This window comes from Neopelma chrysocephalum, unplaced genomic scaffold (assembly GCF_003984885.1).
Source record: "Neopelma chrysocephalum unplaced genomic scaffold, ASM398488v2 Primary Assembly neopelma1_26, whole genome shotgun sequence".
Taxonomy (NCBI): Eukaryota; Metazoa; Chordata; class Aves; order Passeriformes; family Pipridae; genus Neopelma; species Neopelma chrysocephalum.
The window spans coordinates 17,612,496-17,635,011 of NW_020897695.1; the positions used below are offsets into that span (position 1 = coordinate 17,612,496).

General features: G+C 39.0%; 1 protein-coding gene across 1 annotated transcript in view; it reads left to right on the forward strand.

Annotated features, from left to right (window-relative positions):
* The window catches only part of SUSD5 (sushi domain containing 5), a 40,227-nt gene extending 23,800 nt beyond the window's left edge, over nucleotides 1-16,427 (forward strand). The window contains exons 4-5 of the mRNA XM_027676133.1: nucleotides 6,661-6,849; nucleotides 15,117-16,427. Coding sequence (XP_027531934.1) covers nucleotides 6,661-6,849; nucleotides 15,117-16,393 — 1,466 coding nt within the window. The 3' untranslated portion in view covers nucleotides 16,394-16,427. The remainder of the gene's footprint in view (nucleotides 1-6,660; nucleotides 6,850-15,116) is intronic.
* Nucleotides 16,428-22,516: the final 6,089 nt, after the last annotated feature.

The window sequence follows — 22,516 nt, forward strand, 5'->3', positions numbered from 1 at the left end:
GGCAAGCGGACACTTACTGAGAAACAGTAAGTTCACCACACAGGGGTCATTCTAATAAACAGTCAGTGGCAGCAGCGGTGATGAAAATACAGCTGAAGTGAAATGTAGCAGAGGTGATGCATATTTGGTGTGTACCAAATAATTCTTTTTAGAAAGAGTGATTTTAGTAGAGTTTGACCATCCTCTCAAATAATCCTTGTGATATCAAATCCAGGCTCCGTGTTGCTGCGAGCAATGCCAGCTCTGTCACCCAGTTGCTAATGTTGTCACACAAGCACCTTTGTGCTTTCTTCCATGCTGCTCCTCACATATAGGAGCAGCTCCCTGTAAACATCTGCAAAACTCTCTCATTGTCTTCCTTCAAATCTCTCTTTTGTCATCATTCCCCCCTCGAGAAAAACCTTGCAGTGGGTGGGACAGCTGTGGGATGCTGAAATCATTGGTCTGGCCACTATTGTTCCATTGTGCCCTTGTGCTCCCCTGTCTGTCCCAACCTGCTCCATCTGAGCTTACACGTAGATGCCGGATCGTGGAGAAGGAGCTCTGTTTACCTTTTGCATTTGGTTACTGCTCATGATAACGGGGTAGTAAAGGTGAAGATAAGAACATAACAGACAAGGTTATGCTGTAAAAGAGTACTACACAGGACTCAGAAACTGCATAGTTAAAATTCAGGGGAAATTCAGGTCATTTACAAAGAATAACCAATTTTTTTAACAACTTGTTTTGTACAAGGCAGGGAATTTTCTGATGACAGAATGGGATGATCATTCCAATGCACTCACCAAACAGCTCTTACACACAGAAACATTTCTGGATGACTGTAAGGTTCCCTCTTCTTTGAAAATATAAAAAATTTGGGATGCAGAGCCAATGTTTGAATAGAAAGGCTTAAGAGAAGTTGTGTGGCAGAGCCTAGTTTGTAGATGGTATGGAAAGAGCAAAGTCCAGAAAGGAAACAGCTTTAACATGCAAGTATAACACACAGTGACACACAAGCCACCACAGAGCTGTTGACCGATGAAAGAATATCCTACACCTCAGGGGTGCCACTTCTAGTTTTAGCAAATGCCCAGTAAGAAGCAGCAACAGCAAACCCTGTGCCACAACCTCATACATAGCATATCTGTTTTGATGTTTTGTACATGTGGCTCATAACTACACATCTAAGTCTGGATTAATGAGTGGTTCATTCATGAAACCTCACGAATATTTTTTTCTTTTAGAAAAGTGGGCATCACTTTTAAGCATTACAATTTCAATTATAATACAGAAATACGTTAGTATTAAGTACAAAAGGCAAGTTGTTTTACCCTGTTGAAACTGATAAATCGCAAGTTTCTTACACTGAGACCTATGTCCTCATATTAATTTCTCCCAGCCCTTTCATTTCTTCTGTATTCGTCCAACTAATAATCTGCAATCCCATATGAAATTCATCTGATTGTTTCTCCAGTATTTCTCAACCTCACCCTCTACCCATCATCTCCCCACCCTCAGGGCACTCTCAGCTCCTTGCTGGGTCTGGGAATGGCTGGCTGGGCAGAGAGGCACTGTGCTGTGGCTGCCTTGGAGATATGAACACGCTGGTTTGTCCATCCATACGCAATGTTCATCAGTGGGCCAGAACTGCATGCGGGAACAGTAAGAGCTGAGTCCTACATGTGCCCATCCCGATGGAAAAGACATCTGGCTTTGGCTCTTTCCTCTTTTAAACTCATCTCACCACAATGAGCAGACACTCAGCAGCTTTCCTTCTTTGTCAGACTTGGCTGAGTTGAGCTAGATGTTCAGACAGACTGGTTGGTTGAGGATGGACAGAGGGAAGAGTCACATCAGCTTTCTCTTCTTCAGTTGATGATAGTAGCTCTTCAAACTCTATTTGCAGTTCTTAGGATTGTGCAAAGGGCATCTCGAACCACCATGAAACTTATAGTACAGACCATCACAAAAATTTCCTTCTTGGGCCTTGATTTATAATTGACCTTGACTCAATTAACATTTAGCATGCAAATGAGTTCAGTTAAATTCCTTAAGCACACACCCCAGCATGCCCCAACAGCAGGGGCAGCGGTCAGGTGCTAGCAAGAGCTCTGGGTGCACTTGCAACGTCAGGCAAATAAAAATCCTGAAGAGAGAGAGACTTTTTTTTGTTTTGTTTCTGAAATGGTTTTTATTCTGTACACACAGAAAAATCACAGCAACCTTTAAGGCTAAGAGTTGTTTTACATGGAATTGGTATTAAGAGTTGTGTTTGACAAGGAAAGATGTAGCTGTAATGTTTTATGAATGTTGTGAGAATAGCTGCAGTTTTCACAGTACAGAGAAATGTGTCTTTGTTTCTCGTAAAGTGATGTTTTATGCAGCCATTAGAGTCAGCAAGATAACTCTGCAACAGCTCAGGATGCGCTGAGATCAGAAAGTTTTTCTCTTAGTCCTGAGTGCCAAAATATACCTAAAAGTATATTAGATTTTGCCTATTCTGAAAATGCATCACACATAAAGTCAGATCTGTAACACAGAGTGTGTATTTATTCTCTATCAAAGCTCATAAGAAAATGCCTCAAAGCATAAAGTAGATAAAGGAAGAAAACCAGAAAGCTGGAATTTTTCCTGCCTGTCTTATTTTTTTTTGTAATACCACACATCATTCAATTTCATATGTATATAATACTTTTGGTTCTCTTTCTTTTTTTTTTTAATGCAGCAAAGGAAAGACCTTTTTGTTAATAGCTCCCAAGTTTTACTGGTTCTTTCTTTCAGTCACCCACTGATATTTACAAGCAACAAGTAAGATCTCTGTTCCATAAGGCTTTGATTTGCTGCCACCACAGGAAAACTAAACAGGCAGCAACTTGTAGTAGAGCGCAGCATAAATGCAAATCAAACTTTTTTAAACATGACTCCTGGCTCCAGATATCCATCAAAGCTTGATGGTTTACATACATATTTCAGTTTACCTCTTTCAACAGTATAAAAAAAGAAATTAGTGTGTTCTTTACAGAAAATATATTAAATGTACTTTACAAGAGCAATCAAACTGCAGTTTGCTTTGTGTAATATTTGAACTATTTCTTTGTATTTGTCATGCTTTGCTGTGGATATAAAATTTTTCATTTTTTTAGTGCTACAGCTTTCTTTTTCCAGCTTTGCATATACCTGACAGTGAATTCCCACCTACATGGTGATGTCATATAAACTAATAAAGTCTTGCAAGTCCTACTGATGTAAGAGGTATTGGCATCCCAACATTGGTAGCTTACAAGCAACACTTACATTGGCTATAATTGAGGTTTGTTTTTTCGTACTCTATTTTCGCAGTACTTTTATCCAAATAGAAAAATTCCATATACTTTCAGGTCTCTGCAATCAAGAAGGAAAACAAACATCTTCACTCATCTCTTTCACAGGGCTGACTGTTAAGAGTTGTATTTTCTAATTTCTTAATGACGAGATGACATCCTACAAATTCCAGTGGTCTCTCTGGAAAAACTCTACTGAATTGAACAGTTGTAACAGGGGATGCTTTATGTCGAAGCGGATGTCTCACGTCAGCTTTCAGAGCATGGTACACAGTTAAAGTAGCGACTGCAGATAAACAGATTCCAGTAAATTCCCAGTTCTGCCAGGTGATATGGAAGCTGAAATCTGCATCTTTTTCATGTTGATTTTTTCTGCATTGGTCTTAGGCTGCCCTTTCTGTAGGCAGTGCTCTATCAAGACATCTCAAAAAGAGTCTTTACAAACTAATGGGATGCTTGTAATTCAAGTAAAGATGCTTCTGGAGGAATCCAGATAGGGGAGGAGAGATGCTGTGTTCTTAAAGTGACGTGTGTCAACTCTTTGCCAGATGTCACTTGTCACAAACTCCTTTCCACACAAGATTTGGAGATAAAGCCAGTATTCTGAGGAGACATTTTTCCTAAAAAACAGTAATTGACTGAATATGCTAACTCAATTAACAGGAAGCCTCTTCAGTCCCATGTAAAAAATAGTTAATGAGTCTCTAAGAGGTCTGTAACCAGAGCTATTACTAGCCCTAACATATTTTTGCTCAACACTTATATCTTTGCTGTGCCATTTGTTCCCTATCATTTTTCAGATGTTGACTCTGTCCTGATTTCTACACGTGTATATTAAGGTCTTTCTTGACTGTAGTGGTGGTTTTCACTCAAGGAGACATTCTGTGCCAAACTACTGCTGACAGGAGGATCTTCTATGTACTTTAACTAATTTTCTTATATCTGTGCTGTGCTGTCCTGTCTTGCTCTGTAGCCCAATCCACCCTTGTTTACTGGAGGTCAGTTATCAACGTATGGAGCCGTGTTACGTGATTGACCTCAGTGTCAATATGTAGAAAACTCAGGAAGGGTCATGATGTCCAGAAACCAATTCCAAATTTCCAGGTTTGAGATGTGATCTCGGACACAAGCAGGCAGAGCACGGAACCTGTTGGATGGCCCTCAAGTATCAAGAAGATCATGCTCTTCTACTGGGAAGCATGCAGTGGGCTAATTTTTTAGCAAGCACTAAGAAAACATGCTGGTTTATGGGAGGATAGATGAGGGGAAAATCAGAGCTCCAGATGGAGAGTTCAGCACTGGAGGAGCCCAGTCCTCATCTACCAGCATCACCACTCCAGGCAACCCCTGTGGTCGCCTTAACAAAGAGCACTACTGTTCCTCTACATGACAAGCTGCTGCTGCCAACACACCCTCTGTCACGCTTTGTGGCCCAGATCTGCCTCCTCTCTTCCAGCAAGAAAATGGCCCGAATGCCAGCACTGAGCACAGATTGTTGTTACAAATAAGCCCATGCTCTTCCAGCTCCTAGTACAAAGGCTGCAGACAAAAACCTGAAGCCTGTCCCCAGAAGTGGCTCAGTTTGATGAGTTGCTGTGCCAGTGTCACTTCTGTCCATGTACCAGAAAGAACATGTTTGGCAAAAGGCTGAGCAGGAATTGTCATAGCAACCAAGACTGCAGCAGGATGAGGAGCCATAAGATGCCGTAACCCAGAAAATTCCTGTCCATCTTACGCAGGAGAGGACAGCAGCAAAATGAATGTGGGAACTTGAGTTTGTCTTTGCAAGATATCAGCTTTCACTTAAGCTTGTCCATGCTGTCACTCAATATGCTCTGCAGCAAAGGCATGACCTTACAAAGTCACAAGAGAGTCGAAAGTTCCCCACAGAGTGTTGGTCCATGAATGTCTTTAAAATCTCTACTTTTCTTTCTATTCAACACCATCCAGATCTCTCTTTCAGGCTCTCATAATTCTGTTACCATGTCTGTTAAATTTTACTGTAAAGATCCCTCCAGCTTTCTTCTTTCCTGGAAGGTTATAATGTGATTTTTGAATGTGTTTGCCATAGTTAACTAAGATGTTACTTTTATGCTTCGTCTGGCCACAGGATCGAGAAGCAAGGCTTTGTAGATAAGAATACCCTCTGATGTATCCTCTGATGTATAATTGTCCCATACAACCTTGGGATCAATACTTCCCTCAGAGCAGACACACAGCTCCCATTCGTACCAATAGAGGTAGCTATATAAATAAAGTACATGAAATGCAGGGCTCTGTAGCCTTCCTATGAGGCAGTAAAATAATTTTTTATTCCTTTCATCCACATCAATCTCTATTCATCTGACCAGTTCACAGGAAAGGCATTAGCTGCTAACTGCGCCTCACTTCCTCAGATGCCAAACCTCCATAAGACTGTTCATAAACTGAGCTTTGTGTAGCCTCAACAGCTTGTTTTTTTCTGTCAGTGTGTGTGCATGACTCCCACTAACTTCTGAAGGTGTTAGACAGTATATATATATATTTATATATTTATATATATATTTATATGTATGTGTGTGTGTGTGTACAGTATAGAGAACAGACTTCAAAGCTTTGACTTCAGTAGCACGTCCCTTATATTAGTGGCAGCTCTTTTTCAGCATACCCAGTTGAGAAGTGGTTAGTCAGGTCTATGAGATGACTTCTGAAAGCCTGATCCAAAGGAACTTTCACAGAGGGTAGATGTTTATTGTAGGATTTTCATTTCACTACAAAGTAAACAGCTGGCAACATAAATACATCATATTTCTAAACAAGCATGTGTTTACCTATGCCTGGGTCAGAAGAGGGTAGATGATGGGAAAAGCAGCAGCTGGGAACTCGGAAGGATTTTGCAGACTGTCCCCAGGGCAAAAGCAGGAAAGCCTGAGCTTTTGCAAAAAGGAGACTGAGAAAAGCTTTTCTGTCAAAACTATTGCCCACTGAAAACACCGGACACGAACTGGTGTCAATGGAACTGTTGCTTGTAAGACCTTGTGCTGATGATGCCCTGAAAGTACACTCCAGCAATATAGCAAGGGTGCTTTCTGAAGATGTTTCTCCTTCTACATGTTTAGGAGCACAGTCTTGGAGGTCACTTTTTCAGCTTCTGAACAAAAGCCTTTTCAAGGTTATTGCATCACAGTTATAGCCCAATGTATACCTTCTCAAATACAGCTGAAAATAGTTGTGAAGGAGCATAACAGCATTAAACAGATGAGATTTCTGTGGACATGTATAAGTTTATTATCAGGATAACTCTTTCAGCACCGCTGTTAGCACCATATTAGAAGACTATTGTAAGGTCTCTACAATCTCGTCTCTTTTTACATTTCAGACAAGCCCTGTGGGGACCCACCATCTTTCCCCCACACCATCCTGCATGGTCACACTGGCTTTGAAATGGGGGATGAGCTGCTGTATGTTTGTGCCCAGGGGTACATCATGGGCAACAAGGAGACAGCGTTCACGCTACTCTGTGACAGCTGCGGAGAGTGGTACGGGCAGGTCCAGGCCTGTGTCAAAGGTAAGCTCACCCAACATAGAGAGCATCCCTCCAGGAGGTCACATCCTCCCATCGGCCTAACCAAGATTGTTCCATGCTCGCAGGGGTGTGTCCTGGGCAGTCCCTGTGAAGGTCAATGCCTTATCTGGTCCAAGAAGTGTTCTACAATCCCATTGGTAGACATCTCCAATAAACCACAGGAAAGGATAACTTATTCATACTTATATGAGCACGAAAGTTCTTTCTGGGCAGCAGAATCCATTCAATATAAAAAAACCTTTAAAGTTCTTGACTATTTCCACAGCCCTGTAAGAAGCTAGATGGGATGATCTGAGCTTTTACTAGCCCTTTCCTTTAGCTTTAATCCTTTTGAACTTCTGGCCTTACACATACGATAAATGCTGCTTCCTTTTGTTAATCTGGGAAAATTAAAGACTTATGTAAGTTAAGAGACTTGCTGTGCCATAGAAGTCATCTGTGACAGAGTGGCAGAGATGCATTTTATGTTATAGCTAAGCAGTGAGACGGAAAAGTTTAAAAAAAAAAAAGTATCATTTTTTAATTTGCCCCAATAAAAAGGCGAACAATTCTTAACTTGTACTCAAGTTTTTGTCTACAAACACAATAGTAGCTGCCCAGATATTTATCCCATTAAAAGGAATGAAAGTGGATTTTTTTATCAAATGACTTGACTCAAGAAAACAGATTTTTATTTAAAAAAACAAAACAAAAAAACCCCCAAAATAAATCTAACCCAAAACAAAAAAAAACAAAAAAACCCAAACCAAAAAAACCCCAAACCAAAACAAAAACCAAAACAAAAAACCAAACAAACAACCCCAAACCAAAACAAAAACCAAACAAACAACCCCCAAACCAAACCAACCAACCAAACAAAAAACCAACCGAACCAAAATCCCAGGCAAAATGTAAAAGCTCTGGAAAATTATAAGAATGATATTTCCTTAATTTAAACCCTCAATAAAATCCACCTTTAGATATTAGTTATTCTTCAGTAAGCTTTTAACTTTGCCCGTGTTTAAATATAAGCTAAATAGTACCATGAGTTCAGGTGTGGATGTAATCTGAATTCTTCTTTCTCTTGTTACCCTGCTCAGTGCATAAACTCACCATTTTCTCCAATATTTAAGAACAGTCATCAGAGTATCTTACTATTTTTTTCAGGGAGAAATCACAGTTTTAAGATATTATTTCTAGCAAAACAGATAAATTTTAAGCAAAGGATTGGGCAGCCGTTGGGTAGCTGAGCTATCTGTATGGGCTGGAGTTAGCATATCAATTTCAGAACCTATATATTCCTTAATGCCCAGGGGCTTGCAAAGAGTTATTTTTACTTATGAATATATACCATCAGGCAATGGATAATCATGAGAAAAAGTCAAACTTGTTCTTAGTAGAAATAGGTCATGTCTGTGCACCTGGGAACCAGACTTTCAAACCCATCCAAATGGTAGAGATATAAGAAAAAACCCAAAATAAAAGAACCAACATTTTTCTGAACTACTTCATCTTCTGAAACTGTTCTTACAAACAGTAGTTCAGATGATTAAGTGAAATACTGCAGGGCATAGAGGAGGAGCATGGAGGGAAAGACAGAAAAAAGAGTATCTACATCTGATCATAGAATACAGAATCATAGAACTGTTTGGGTTGGAAAGGACTTTTAAAGGTCATCTAGTCCAACACCCCTGCAATAAACACGGACATCTTCAACTAACCTAGTGTGTGTGAATCTCCTATAATCTGCACTAAATTGATACTTCTTTTTCCTTCACTGAGATTAGTGGAAATGCTAACTTCACCACACACAGAAATAAAACTGTATTACATCAAAGTAAGGAAGGGAAAGAATCAGGCCATTTGAATTCTGCATTTCACTGTTTCCTCTGGATAAATGGTCTGTTTCCCATGTTCTGCCTGAGCCTTTCACACAGGGGAGCCACAGGGGAGAGAAAAATATTTTTAAAAGAAATAGGAAAGTGTGGCTGTAAAGTCACAAACATCAACACTGAAACTTGGGGCAGATGTGATATTGTGGATTATGATTTTTTAAATTATTTCAATGTAGTCTTCATGCTGAGGGGTTTCCTCTAATTATTGTTTTTCAAACACTTTAAGGACCTGGGATAGAAAATACAATAAGTGTTCAACTAATAATTATATATTTAATCTTCCTGATCACAAATTTTTAAGAAAAAAGACTTTACAGGAAGACTGAAATGTGTGATACTAGGGTTCATTATTTTTTAAAAAGTAAGAATTCAATGAAAAAGAACAGCAAAAAAAAGAAAGGAATTTAATCAAAAGAAACCTGATTTACAGTTGACTGATATTTTGGGGTCATAGGAGAGAGAAGAATAATTATTAAGTACTCCAGAATTCAGCATGCACACTGCTTTATAAGTGCTTTGAGGCAAGAGAGCACCTTCCTATCATGAAGGTTAATGATGGGACTTAACAGAGAATTTATATCCCTGTTGGCAGAGTGGACTACTTCTGTCCTAACCAGCTGACAGCAGTGGAAAGATGTTTGTGAAGCCTCCTCAATGAACATTTAAGTGCTATGTTTAGAGGTTGGTAAGATGATACAATTCTCTTGCTCTGCATCTGCGCTGGGTGAGTAACTGGAAATGTGAAGTGTTCCCGATGCTCTTACACCAACACGGTGGGACCACAGGGAGAAAACTACTGTCAGAGGATTGAGATATAAGCCTGTTCCTATATCTTTCGCTGCCTCTGAGACTGTGGAAAAGTCACTATACTGCTCTCTGGTGCTTGCTCCACCTCACCTGTGAAAGAGTGATGACATTTATCTAATTTCATAAAGCTTTCTGAGATTTGTGGATGCTATACCTGTGTATCATTGCTCTAATTGGTACCTTCCACATTATAATGCCCAGCTGTCTAGGCAGAATATCAGATTAAACCACAATAATTGTATGTTTTTCTTGTTTGTGTAAAAACACTGGGCCTGCTTTACCCTCCCAGTTGTTCACCCAGAGCAAATACAGAGTCAAAGAACTATCATCACAGCAGTGTCTAAATATAGCCCTCAAGTGTTCTTTGAAGTCACTTTATGATCATCTTTCCTCTCTGTTTTGATCCAGTAAGAAGAGACACAGTCCTTTCTGGCACCCAGGATGCAAGTGTACGACCATACAGTTCGCAGATTTGTAAATTCAATGAAAAAAAATTATGCATCAATACACATATAACCCAAAATACCTGGCAAAACTTGGCTATGGGCAAAACTGAACAAAATGATTTTGGGGTTATATTAAGTGGATTTTTGATACAGTAAACTATGTTGGAAATTAAGAAAACAGTACATTAAAAATAGCTTTAATGTACATTGTGCACAACAGATAATAGACTGTAATTTTTTATCAAGATGTTTTTTAAGAAAAAAAAGTGGCTCTGTACAGTTAGTGTTCCCTGTAATTCCTCATCATGAAAAGATGCTGTGTTCTAGCTGAAAACACAAGGATATTCAACCCAACAAGGCAACCTTAAGCAGAGAACAGGGAAATTTTGTAGTTTATTATTTTTTCTATTTTTGCAGAAATAATGCATTTGTTTCACAAAATATATCCTGAAGATTGGCATTGTAGTAAGGTCTGAAAGCAGATGTATACGTGCCGTGCCCTGGCTGTCCTGCAGGTACAGAGACTAAAGTGTCCATTGCTAAATGACATTCATTTTTTTCCCAAAATGAACTACAGGTTCAATATCAGAAGCATTAACACCAACACTTCTGTGAGGGAGGTCAGGGCTGCATTGCATTAGGCTGCATCCACGAGAGTTTGCTTCCTCAAAGAGAAGGCAGATGATAAAGCTGGGAAATCCTGACCCATCTCTGCCCTAAAACTGGCTCAAAAGAATATAATTTATTTATCCTTTTCTCTGGGTTGCTTTGGGTTTTTCCAGCTATATGCTTGTGGCAGAAGGGTCCATTTCTTCTGCACATTGAAGGAATCTCTCCAGTGTCAACACTTCGATAGTTGTCTAGTGTGTTCAGAGTTGGATTCGGCTAACTCTGACCATCTCTGATAGTTTTATCTGCAGCTCCCAGTCATTTTGCCTGGTTCTCATTACTTTGTTTATTCTCATTACTTCAAACATTGTTTTCTGAGTTGATTCACATTCATGTGGTCTGTAAGCACAACTGACCAACACCATTTATTTTTATGTCTTTTAGTTTTTTTTGGTTTGTTTTTTTTTTTCAAATTAAAGGAATCAAACAAAATGTCTTTGACCTTTTATCTTCTTTGGGAATGCTTTTTTTTTATTATTCTGGAAGTGCAAAGGAAGAGTTGTGGCAGAAAAATAAAATCAGGAAAAATATCTCCTTGGCCTGTCAAAACATTTCTTATGACAAGCTTCAGTTCCCTTTTCAGGCCTGTCAGTGAGCAGTTGTATTAGAGTAGTGTAAAGTATCGATCTGGCATGAACTGATTCTGCCAAACGGAATTAGAAAAAAAAATTGATGGGTTATTTATTTATATTAACAGGCTTTCTGCTGGAATAAAAATTATCCTCCTTCTTGTAGTTATTGCAAAAGACAAAAAGCAACACAATATCTGTCTAGCGTACTCTGGTTGACTTGACAAAAGTGTGTTTATGTGCCTGATCCAAGTCAAATGGATAATTCATTGAGATGCTGCAGTTCACAAATCTGACCGATCTTGGGCAAATTGGTCTACATGCTCTTTTCCTTCCCACCCTTAAATACAGATGCTCTCTTGTTAATGCTTGCTGTAGCTACTTTGAGATTCTTAGAATAAAGATGTTTTTATAGAGGAGAAATGTTTATAATGATGGTCTACATAGAATCAAGTTTCAATTTCCTGTACTCCAAAAATACATCCACAAAATATGCAGTGCACTTTATGGTTGTCCAAAATAGCAACACTCAAAATAGAGCTTGGATGCCAATATGCTATCTAGAAGAAAAATTAAACTGATCCTAGAGGGTGGAAAACCAAGCTCTTTGTATTTGCCTGTCTCTATGTTTGGTCACTGTTTTCACATTAGGATCAAAAATTGAAGGAGATGAAAGCTCTTAAGGACCATGGCCTCCCAAAAATATTTAATTAAAAATTAAAAGGATTTTACCTTTAAATTGAGCTTCATGTCTTTGGTAGTATGTCATTGCAGCATCTGTTGCTGTAAAAGGTTCATTTTAGTCTCAGTAATCCCTTAGACATCGGGTAAAACTCACTGATCCTTGAGTCTGCCAGAGGAGGGTAGGGGTAAGATGTAACAATGACCAAATACAGAAAGATTCTGGTCTTGGATAAATTAATTTTAGTGCTGGCTCTTCTTAAAACCAGACCTGCCTGGGTAGAAAGGAAGATGCAATCACTTTTAAATCAGTTACTAGCTGTTTTAAAAATGGATATAAGTAATGGTTACAACTATTTGGATAAGAGGTGGAGCTGAATCTACTTTGATTGTTGCTCTTCAGTATCTAAGATTCAGGGAGCTCAAAAGTTCAAGAAAATGGTGAAGAGGTGAGCAAAAAGAAGCGCAAAAATTGTGCAATCTGTTCTTGAAAATCAAGCTCACAGTGAACTTAAAAGATTGTCGTGGTAACACAAAGTCACTAAATACTAAGTCCAAGACCCGTTTGAAGGTCAGAGGCCCAGAAGAAAGAACAGAGTATTGTTACTGTGTAAGTCAATCCAGGATCATATAAACCAAAGCTTCAGAGTAAGGGGGTCTGTATTTCCTTTGATGGTTAGAGAGCTCAATAGCTGCTTTCATTCTGGCATCCTGTAAGCTAACATTAGTTATGTTGGTAGTCTTTGCTATAAACTATAGAAATACGTGAGATTGCATATGAAAATATGTTATAGCAGCTTTACAACTTGGGCCACAATCTAATTGTCAGAAGGAACAAGACTCCCTTATGCAGTGACGAGCAGTGCATAATGAGCTCCAATCTCAGGCTCCCTTTAGACTACAATGGGCCTTTTCTTTCCTCAGCTCAGCATTAAGAAAGCATCAATTCATTTCTCTACAGGCAGGATCAGGCCCAGAGACAGTAGGTTTGATGGAGACTTGATTGATGTTTCAACAAACCTTTAATATGTTCTGATAGACTGAGGACTCGTATTTTCTTAGGCAGATGCTTTTTCCTGATGTGCCTCCATAGGCTGAAACTATATGGCAGGAGAGGCACTAAAGAGAAAGAGCTTCAAATTCTATAAAAAGCATGTTACTGCAGTCGTTAAGCATTCACAGTGATCCATACTCATTGGTGAATGAGTACGGATGATACTGGTCATCTCATTGACCAGTACATAAGGTACTGATCAATGAGATGAATACTAGCTGCTCGTTCATATTGCTAACTAAATAATAGGTCTAGAGGAAAAAACCACAAGCATGTGGATGTAATTTTTTTTCGTGGATGTAATTTTTTTTCGTGGATGTAATTTTTTCCCATGGTTGTGTGGGCCTGCCCTAGAACACCATAACATAAAAATTCATGTTTCAATTTCAGCTGAATTATTGCAGTCTGAGAAGTAAATGAGTGGCAAAAATAGAGGTACAAGAGACAGATAAGTGAAGACAGACTGATGTGATGATGCATTTCAAAAAAGAAAACAATGACTATAACAGCTGGTAAATGGTGACTTCTCAAATTACAATCTTCCAGTTCATATACATGCAACAGACACCTATGGGCTGTCCTGAGAGACACTGGACTTTAGTGAAGCTGGCATGCCAGGTATCAACTTCTAGCAGGAGTCTGGATGGACAACAAAATGGTTTGAGACACCACTTCCATGCAAAGAGAGTGCCATCCAGGTAGAAAAGTTCTTAAGGGAAAGCAAGACAAGGGACAAAGTGAGACTAGTGTTTGATGGCTAGTAGAAGTGCAACATAGCAATGGCCAGTGCCATGCAGAGCTTCATGAATAGGTTGCTAAAATGCTTTAGTATTCAGAGTTAGTCTCTATTCATTTACAAAATTCTGAAAAACTATTGGAAAAGATTTTAGGATTAACTAGAAAAGTGAGAGTCCTACCAGGAAGCTTTCCACTCCCCTGATTGTTAAGTTGCCCTTGCACCAGACAGAAGTCTTTTCTTCTTTGGAGAAGATGGAGAGGATGTAGAGGATTACACAAGCAGATGAGGACACTGGGAACAGGAGAGAGAGAGGTCAGTTGTTGGCACTGTTTTATCACGCACAGGTTTCCCCCAAAACCCTTCTTGTGAGATGAGAAGACCTGCTCTACAGGATGATAGCTTTCACAGAGATATTAACTCTCTGCACATTTTGTCACACATTTTGGTTTCCTCAGCATAACTGCTTTGATTTCTGGTAGACCCAGATGTTATTCCAAGGAAAATACGTTTTGTTAATGCTCATTCTGTTTTGGCACCTGGCTTAAGCTGTTCTGGCAAAAAGTGAGCTGGTGGGAGCTGTATCACTGCTAAGCGTTTTTGGTCAGACTGGTTTGACAATATTTCTAATCTTTTTTAAGAGTAGACCAAATATGGTTCTGCCAGAAGTCTGGATAGCAGTCACCAAGGAGAATGTGACTCAGGCAGAAATTGAGGTGGATCCCAGATGAAAATGTCAGCTTTGGTGATGGGGTCTTCCTCAGGCAGCTTTGAAGAGCTCTCATGGAATGAGAAAGACAGTTCTGGCCCCAGGTGGTGTAACATTGCAACACTAAGGTAACTGAAGAAAAGCAGTTTAATGATAAATATGTACCTTGATATTTTGAACATAAGGTACTGAACATAATCCTTTAAAGTCATCTGGCTCAAAAGGGACGAAGTTGCTGTAAAACTTCTAGTTTAGTTTGGTTTGGGTTTTCTTAATGGTCAATTAGTACTTGATTGCTTTTTGCTATACCTTCCTCTCCATGTGCATTTCTTGCTTGAATGTGATGAAATTCTTTTCTGGCAGAGTCATATTAGGGAGAGCAAGTTTTTAGAGAAGTATAAGCAACTGAAGGATGTCCTCTAACTGCAGACAGTAAGTTATTTACATACATTTTTAAATCTGGAAAGGTAAGATACTAGCAGTTAGTGCTGGCACTTATCTGATTTTTTAAAAAATTTTATATTGAGTATCAGCTTATGGCGGACCATGTCCCTTTCAAATAAACAATAACATAGAATGAAAAATACTGTCTAAAAGTCACTCTTCATTGCACCTTTCTTCTTGGCTTATTGCAACAAATCATCCCAGTGCTTTCCTGGAGAAGTTAAATGTTGGCTTCTGTGGTTTGTTTTTAATGTTTCTAGATGAAACCGAGGCACACATTGACTATGAAGATAACTTTCCTGATGACAGATCAATACCTGTTGTTGAGAATGAACATAAAAATGGCAAGGAAGAAACTGAGCAGGAGCAAGAACAGCTTTCGTTCAGTAAAAGTTCAGAGGAAGGAAGAACTGGAAGCACTCAGGACAGAGACACTTCTGAAAAAGGAAGCAGGACACCAACTGAGTCCCCCGTGTCACTTCTAAGCCAAAAAAACTTGTTTTGGTTTCCATCAGAAACTTTCAGTGAACCTGAATTGGAGAAAGAGACAGATGATTCTACTAAAGCACAGTTTCCTGAAGGTGATAACCACATTGGAGGGAAGACAGTCTATGATGAACCTGGTGCCAAAATGTTTTATGACAGTGAGGATTTCCCCATTGGACCCATTCTCACAGCTAATGATACAAAGACAGTGATAGATGAAGTTGCCATTACTGATGAATCATGGTTAGATGGTTATGCAGTAACACAAGAGGTGGTAGAGGAGGAAGTAGAGGAAGAGGAGGGTGATAAAGTTGATAGTTCAATGGGAACAGAAGACGACATCATCCTCACGACTGATCAACCAAATCATGTTGAAGTAAGAAAATCAGGAAATGGCAGCCCAGCTCCAGAGGAAGGTTTAACACAGATTGTGGCAGCAACAACAAGGATAGATGATGAAGGGGCTAAAGAAACACCAGCATCACTTACATCAGCAAGTGGTCTGGAGAACTTTAGTGTGAGCAGAGGTTATGATGATGCCGCAGGGGAACATCCAGATGCATCTCTGGAAACTGTGACTCAGGAGCCCAGTACAACAATACTCTTTGACATAACCAACTTAAAAACATCCATGTCAGAAACCTCTGTGATGGTCAGCCCCTCCGATTACACTCCACACACAGAACCAAAAGAAACAACCACCTACTCAGAACAAGTAGCAACCACTGCACCAGCTCCAGACATCTTTACTGACACAGCGTCCCAGGAATTAGCTGAGCAAGAAAATCTCACCCAGGGTGTTGGAGAAAAGCCTGTTCCCACTTCCGAGCCCTGTGAGGGAGAGGATTGTCCCAAGTCCAGTAAAGGTGCTATCATAGCAGTAATTGTGATTCTTCTCTGCTTGTTACTGGCTGCAGCTCTACTTGCAGCGTGGTTTTTCAAAAAACGGCAGCAGAAAAATTCTGTCTATAAATTAAATGGGAGGTGTCAACCCAGACATCATTGCTACCACCACTACCATCACCAGCACATCGAAATGCAGAAAGTCTAGCCAGGGCCTGTTTGGTAGAGATGCTAGAGATCAGAAGAAAAAACATACTGATGCTAGAAGGATCATATGACTCATGGATGCTAAAATCCAGCAGTGCAGAAAGCAGAAGAAAAAAACAATGCTAAAAGAACATAGAAGACAGAAAAAATTTCAACCTTTTGAAGTCACAGTTTAGCATATTCGACTTTGCAGAGCTAAAGAATCTGTACATTTTTATCAGAAGGGTCTTTTGGAGACATCAGCAGGACACAAGCATGCTCGGTACTACATCTACAAATTGTTCCACTTTTACATTTTGCTCCTAATAGTAATAAATTAATTGATTAATTTCTGTGTTACCTGGTTATAATGTAATGGTAGGGCTGGTCAGGTCTTTTTGGTCTATTCTCAGTGGAAGAGGAAAAGAAGGAGGGAAGAATAGGAGACAGATATTTTTGGAGCATCCACACACGTGGTATTTGTTCCTTTTTTAGAACCTGCCCAAGCTGGTCAGGATAATCCACCATAACAAACTATTACCTGATGTGTCTTAAAAAGAAAAACTATATGCTACTATACTTTAATGGGTACTATTGCAATGATTACTAAGATTATTTTCTTCACCATTGTGAATTTAACAAGCCATGAATGTTGGATCATTGTGCTATTTTTCTGGAAGGTGTTCTTTTAGCCTTAGTGAAGAAATTCCATTCTTATCCTAATCTTCCTATAGAAATCATGATGTCTCCCTGGAATTCAGATAATACTGTTAAGTGACATTTTTCCTTAAGGATCAGCAGGAGAGGAGTCAGAGCACCTTTGATTCCAGGTGTTATGATGATTGGCCTCTTACTACAGAGCCAAACAGTGATGAAGCACTTTCCAGGGAAACTCTATGCAATTAAGTCAGCTGCTTTTCTGAACATGATGTTGAGTGACCAAGATACTGAATTTTAATTCACAGCCAGTAGTACCTCTGGCAACTGAAGCCATGTATAATACTTTTGCCATGTGAACTCTGTGAAGGACTGATTTTTTCACCATTCTGCTCTTTCATCGGCTGGAGGGGTGTCTGGGATGGACATTGGCTATGGGAGATGAGTAGCCCTTTTGCATGCTGTTTATTGTGGTTTTAAAGATAAAGCAGACCTGGGAAAGAAAGAAATTGCATCCACTTGACAAAATGCAAACACTTGGCTTTTTAGACTGGTTGATGGTGTAAAAGCACAGAGGCTTTTCCAACAGCATGTTCCGTTTTCAACAGTTCTGAAAATAAATAGGGAGAGAGGGAAGCATGTTTTCTAGAGTCCTTTAACATAGTGTGAGTTTAGTATGAAGTACTATTCCTTACCCTTCTGAACGAACAAGAGAAAGTCTGGCAACTGCAAATAATCTGCAGGTCAGAAATAAATTCATCTGCCACTCAGGCTTAGTTGAAATATGCCAGCAGTTCAACACATCAAAATATTGGAGTAAGAAAAGGTGCCTGGGTGGGGTTCATCCCTGTCCATGTTCTGCCTTGAGCCACAGTGGTAACCATCTCTAACTCCATGGAAGGTAGGCTTTATGAAATGGAGTGCAGAATCGGGCCCCTCTTACATGCAGCGATCAACATCAGGGCTGGTAAGCAAAACAAAGCATTTTTAGGTGATGGATATACGTTATATTGGAGAATTTGACCTCAGAGTGGTAAGAGTTGAACCTAGTTGCCTGGCAAGAGCCGCAGTAAATAAAGAAGGACAGAAACTGTACAGATTTGTAAATATGTCTCTGACATACGCATGACTTTATGCTTTTAATGCATTCTAGACTATGAAATAACCTAGAATTTCTGTTGTAAACTATTTTTTTAATGCAGAAAAAACCCCCAACAATGGATTTTGCACTAAACAACTTTATGGAGACTGTTAACTAAAACTTATCGTCTGTAATCCCATGGAAACATGCTGAAAAATAAACAAGGGAATATCCATTAAAAATAATGCTTAACTGAAAGGTACAAGTAGATGTTACAGTTCTGTGTAGCATCATTCAAAATGAAAAGTCAATACTATTTGGCTCAGGAACTGAACATGTGAAAATGAGACTCAAAATATAATTACAAACACAAATTGTACAAGGATCTTATTTGAGACTTAAAAATATTTGTTATTCATGAACCAGAAGAAAGTGTACATTAACATAATGCTTTGGAAGTATTTAAATAAAAATCAAGTTACAAAAAAAACAGGAAAGGAAGCGCTTGTGTGTGTTCTTGTGCAAATCATCCAGTTTGCCCAGCGTATAGCTTAGACTGCCAGCCCAGTTCTGCTTTAGAACATCTACCCTCTTTTGCACAATCATCTCTTTGTAGTCACAGTATTCACTTAACCAGAATGATTGAGAGAGTTTGGGAAAACCAATAAACAGATGATCTGTTGCTCTGTGATAAAAGTCATGTATCATTCTCTTCTAGTGAAACTACATATTACAAGAGGCTGATTGGAATCTGCTCACTGAGGTTAAAACTGAGATATGATCTCTCTTCCCCCTCCTTTCCATTATTAACAGCTACCTGTTAACTGAGCCTCCATTTCATATAGATCATGTGCTGCTGTGTCTGAACAGAGACTGTATAAATTTGCTTCAGCTGGCTGAGAAGTGACGCTGTGGGATGAAACACAAAGCTACTGGCAGTATTTGGGGGTTCAAACCCTTGCAACCAAAAGGTGTTTGCTCCCCTTTGTACAGAAACACTGTGCTCATGCATTTTAGGTATTTACTGAGTTCTCAGGCTGAAATCCCCTCTATTTCTGTGCTTTTCCTTGCATTAGTCAGATAGATAACAATATATGGTTTATTGTGCTGTACTGCCTTGTTGCTTAGTGTACCTCAAAAGCTATTATGCTGCGGATTTGTTGCCGTGGGCATTGGACCCAGCATAGATTGATTTTTTCTTCAATGATTTACCTTTTTTCAATACCCAGTTATTTGTCATGCAAAGATACGACATAATACATAGCTGTGAAAGATCAGAATATGTAGCTATGAATGACCATTTAGAAATTAGTCTTAATAAGAAATTATTAGAACGTTGTAAGACTTGTCAAACTACGTGGTTTCCATCAGTTCAGGATAATACTTAAATTAAATGAATTAAATGTTTAATTTATTTTCAAATAAGTGATAGTGAGAATGGGGCAAACGTAGAAAGCCCTTTTTCTTTTTTAAAGTTGGCATTTACACAAAATTACTCCTCTGACCCCAATATTTCCATGTGAAAGTAAGCAAATTTCATTACTTTGCAAAATAACTGATCAGGGAAAAAAAGCTCATTTGGTACTTCATGCCGCTTAAAAGACCTACCCATGAGATATATCAATGGGAAGAAAAAGTTAAAAATAATCCAAGATTAGAAAGTTCTTCTACAGGAAAGGTTAGCATTTATAAACTTCAAAATTTGAACTCTCTACAGAATTTAGTTTCCACATAGCATCAGTACTCTAAAGAGAGAGAAGAGAGGAAGGAGGAGAGATGGGTGCCTAAACCACTAAATATTTCCTTGCCAAAAATAAATAAATAAAAAGGTATCTATTTATTTTAATATTTTTTCCTAGGCACTGAAGAGGACTTAAGATACAACCCCCTAATTTGCTGGGGCATGCAATCCAACTTAGGCTATTTCTTACTTAATTCCTTTTTTGTATATAGCTTAAACTCTCCACACTAGGTCATTCAAGTCTTGAGTCACCAGGAAAAAGAAGTCGCTGTTTAAAATATGGCAGACAACCAAAAGTTCAGACAGCTGCAATGAAGGATTAGTTGTGGGTTTTTCTCACTGCCTTGCTACAAACTGCATCACAGCTCTATGTTCAAACATTATTAAATGGGAATGTTTTCTCTGGCACTGACTACTTCTCCCCACAGTCTAAGTATTGAATTTTTTTAACTGAAGTAGCTTTGGTTTACAGCTCACATTAGAACTTAAAAACATATTTCCATAGTAGCTGGCATATGCAAGCAACTGTTTATTCTCAGTACCAGTCATAATAAACACTTGTACGTTTATAATCCAACAAATCTTTGTCTAATCACAGCTCCATTTTCAGAGCTGTAAAATTTGCATGCTATTTAAAACATTTTTCATGAAGACTCTCTAGAAATTGAAAGATTTGAAGTCTGCCTCCATTATCAATAAGACTAATAATTCACTGTAAAGGATGTGAAGACATATGGTGGGTATTAATGGCAATAGTGTATTGAGAAAAAACCTTGTAAATCAGAGCATTCCATCAGATTTCCGTGGGGATAGTTTGTCTTGAGGAGACCTATCTTTAATTCTGCCTCAAACTTGCTCTGGAAAGTATGGAGAAATGACACCTCCTTGGCTGGATGGGCTTTTTGAGTGAATTAAGAACAGCATCTGACTAACTTTTGGGTTTATATTTTAGCATTCCAAAGCAGTAAAGCTCTGGAAAAGGGAGCAATTTGAATTTGCTTTTGGCTCATGCCTTGTCAACAGAAGTAATGAAGGTCTGCTTGCAGAATTACTACAGCAGATGAAAGGGCCCAGCAGGACATTTGAATTCCCATTGAATTTGCCAGAACTGATTATTCTAAAAGTATTTGTTTTTTGTAGCTGATTTTATTGGCAATTTGAATTGCCGAGGCGCAGAAGTATGGAGCCTGTGATGCTGTTTTATGGGAACAGAATTAAGCTTTGAGGAGAAAAATCACTACCACCCTTCTTCCTTTCTTAATGAATGTTGCTATTTATGAGGATGAATTAGCAAGAAGCCAGTAATACCTGAAGAATTACTATCAGTAAGAGTAGGTATTAATTTGAAAAAGATTACATACTTAGCATAGTCTGTGAGATGCACTGATTTTCCACCTGTGCATCTCTTCCCTTGCCCAAGCTTTAGTTCCTACATAAGAAACTGTCCTGACAGCCAGCAGCTGTGTTTTTCACATAAACGAATATCCACTTCAGTGCAACAGTGCTTCTGACTCAGTTTAATCTTCAGCTTCCAAGTAGTTCCCTGTCATGCAGGACCCCATCCAACATGAAAACAAGTACAGGACTCACATGCATGCAGACCCCTGTGCTAAACACCTGCCAGAAGATGGACTTCATCCACAATTCACCTCCAAGTGGTGATGGAATGACAGGCTCTGAATTACTGCACACTTTCTTTTGAGCAGAAACGGAGGATCAGAGGCCAACAGCAGCTACCAGAAGACCCAGCTTTGGTACTAGAAATGTGAGCAATTATTTAAAAAAATATATATAATAAACAATACTACCAACCAAGGCCAATATGAATTTCACCCCCAGGGTCAGCAGACATGGTACCGATGTTCAAGCCTGTCACATGAACTTGGTGGGTTCAACAAAATTATGTTACTATGAGAATCAGCATCGTACTGTAAGCCTTGCCAAAAAAGGAAATGGTGATGCATCTAAATATCCCACGTGGTTAGGCAGAAGCTGCTAATACTTGAGGCAGACAACTCACAACTGCAGGAATTTGGAGTGGCAGAAGGGAGGCAAGAATATTCCCACAGCCTCCCAAGAAGAGCTGGGAGGATCAGAGGAGTGGAAGAAGAGACACTATTACAGTCACATGTAAATGTTGGCATTTAACAACAGCAGCAGGAAAAGAAAAATCAGTTAAAAGAACCTGAGAAGATAAATACTGATAAATACTGAAGAACTGGAAGAGGAGCTACTTCTCATTAGAAAAGAACTACTTGTTTGAGAACTACTTATACTTATTAAGATGGAACTGGCTTGGGACTATATGTATTGGGAATTAAGAAAGCCAGAAAAAATTCAGAGACCTCTGAACAAAATGTAAAAAGGATCCTGGTGCCATTTCAGGAGACCACAGGAATATCAGTTGCTTCCTCAAGTTAAACAGAATGGTAAAGGACATTCTTATTTTACGTAGGCTTAAGAAAAATAAATCATTGGCTAATGGACATCTTAGTAAATCATGAAATTCCCCACCTGAGAAGGCACTATGGCAGGGGATTTTAGCTGCAAGATGGAGAGCTGAGGAAATGACTGAACATGAGAAGAGATCAGCTTAAGGAAGCCTTGATGATGGAATCATGAGCTTTCCAGGAAATTGATAATACCTAAGAAACTTGCAATAACCA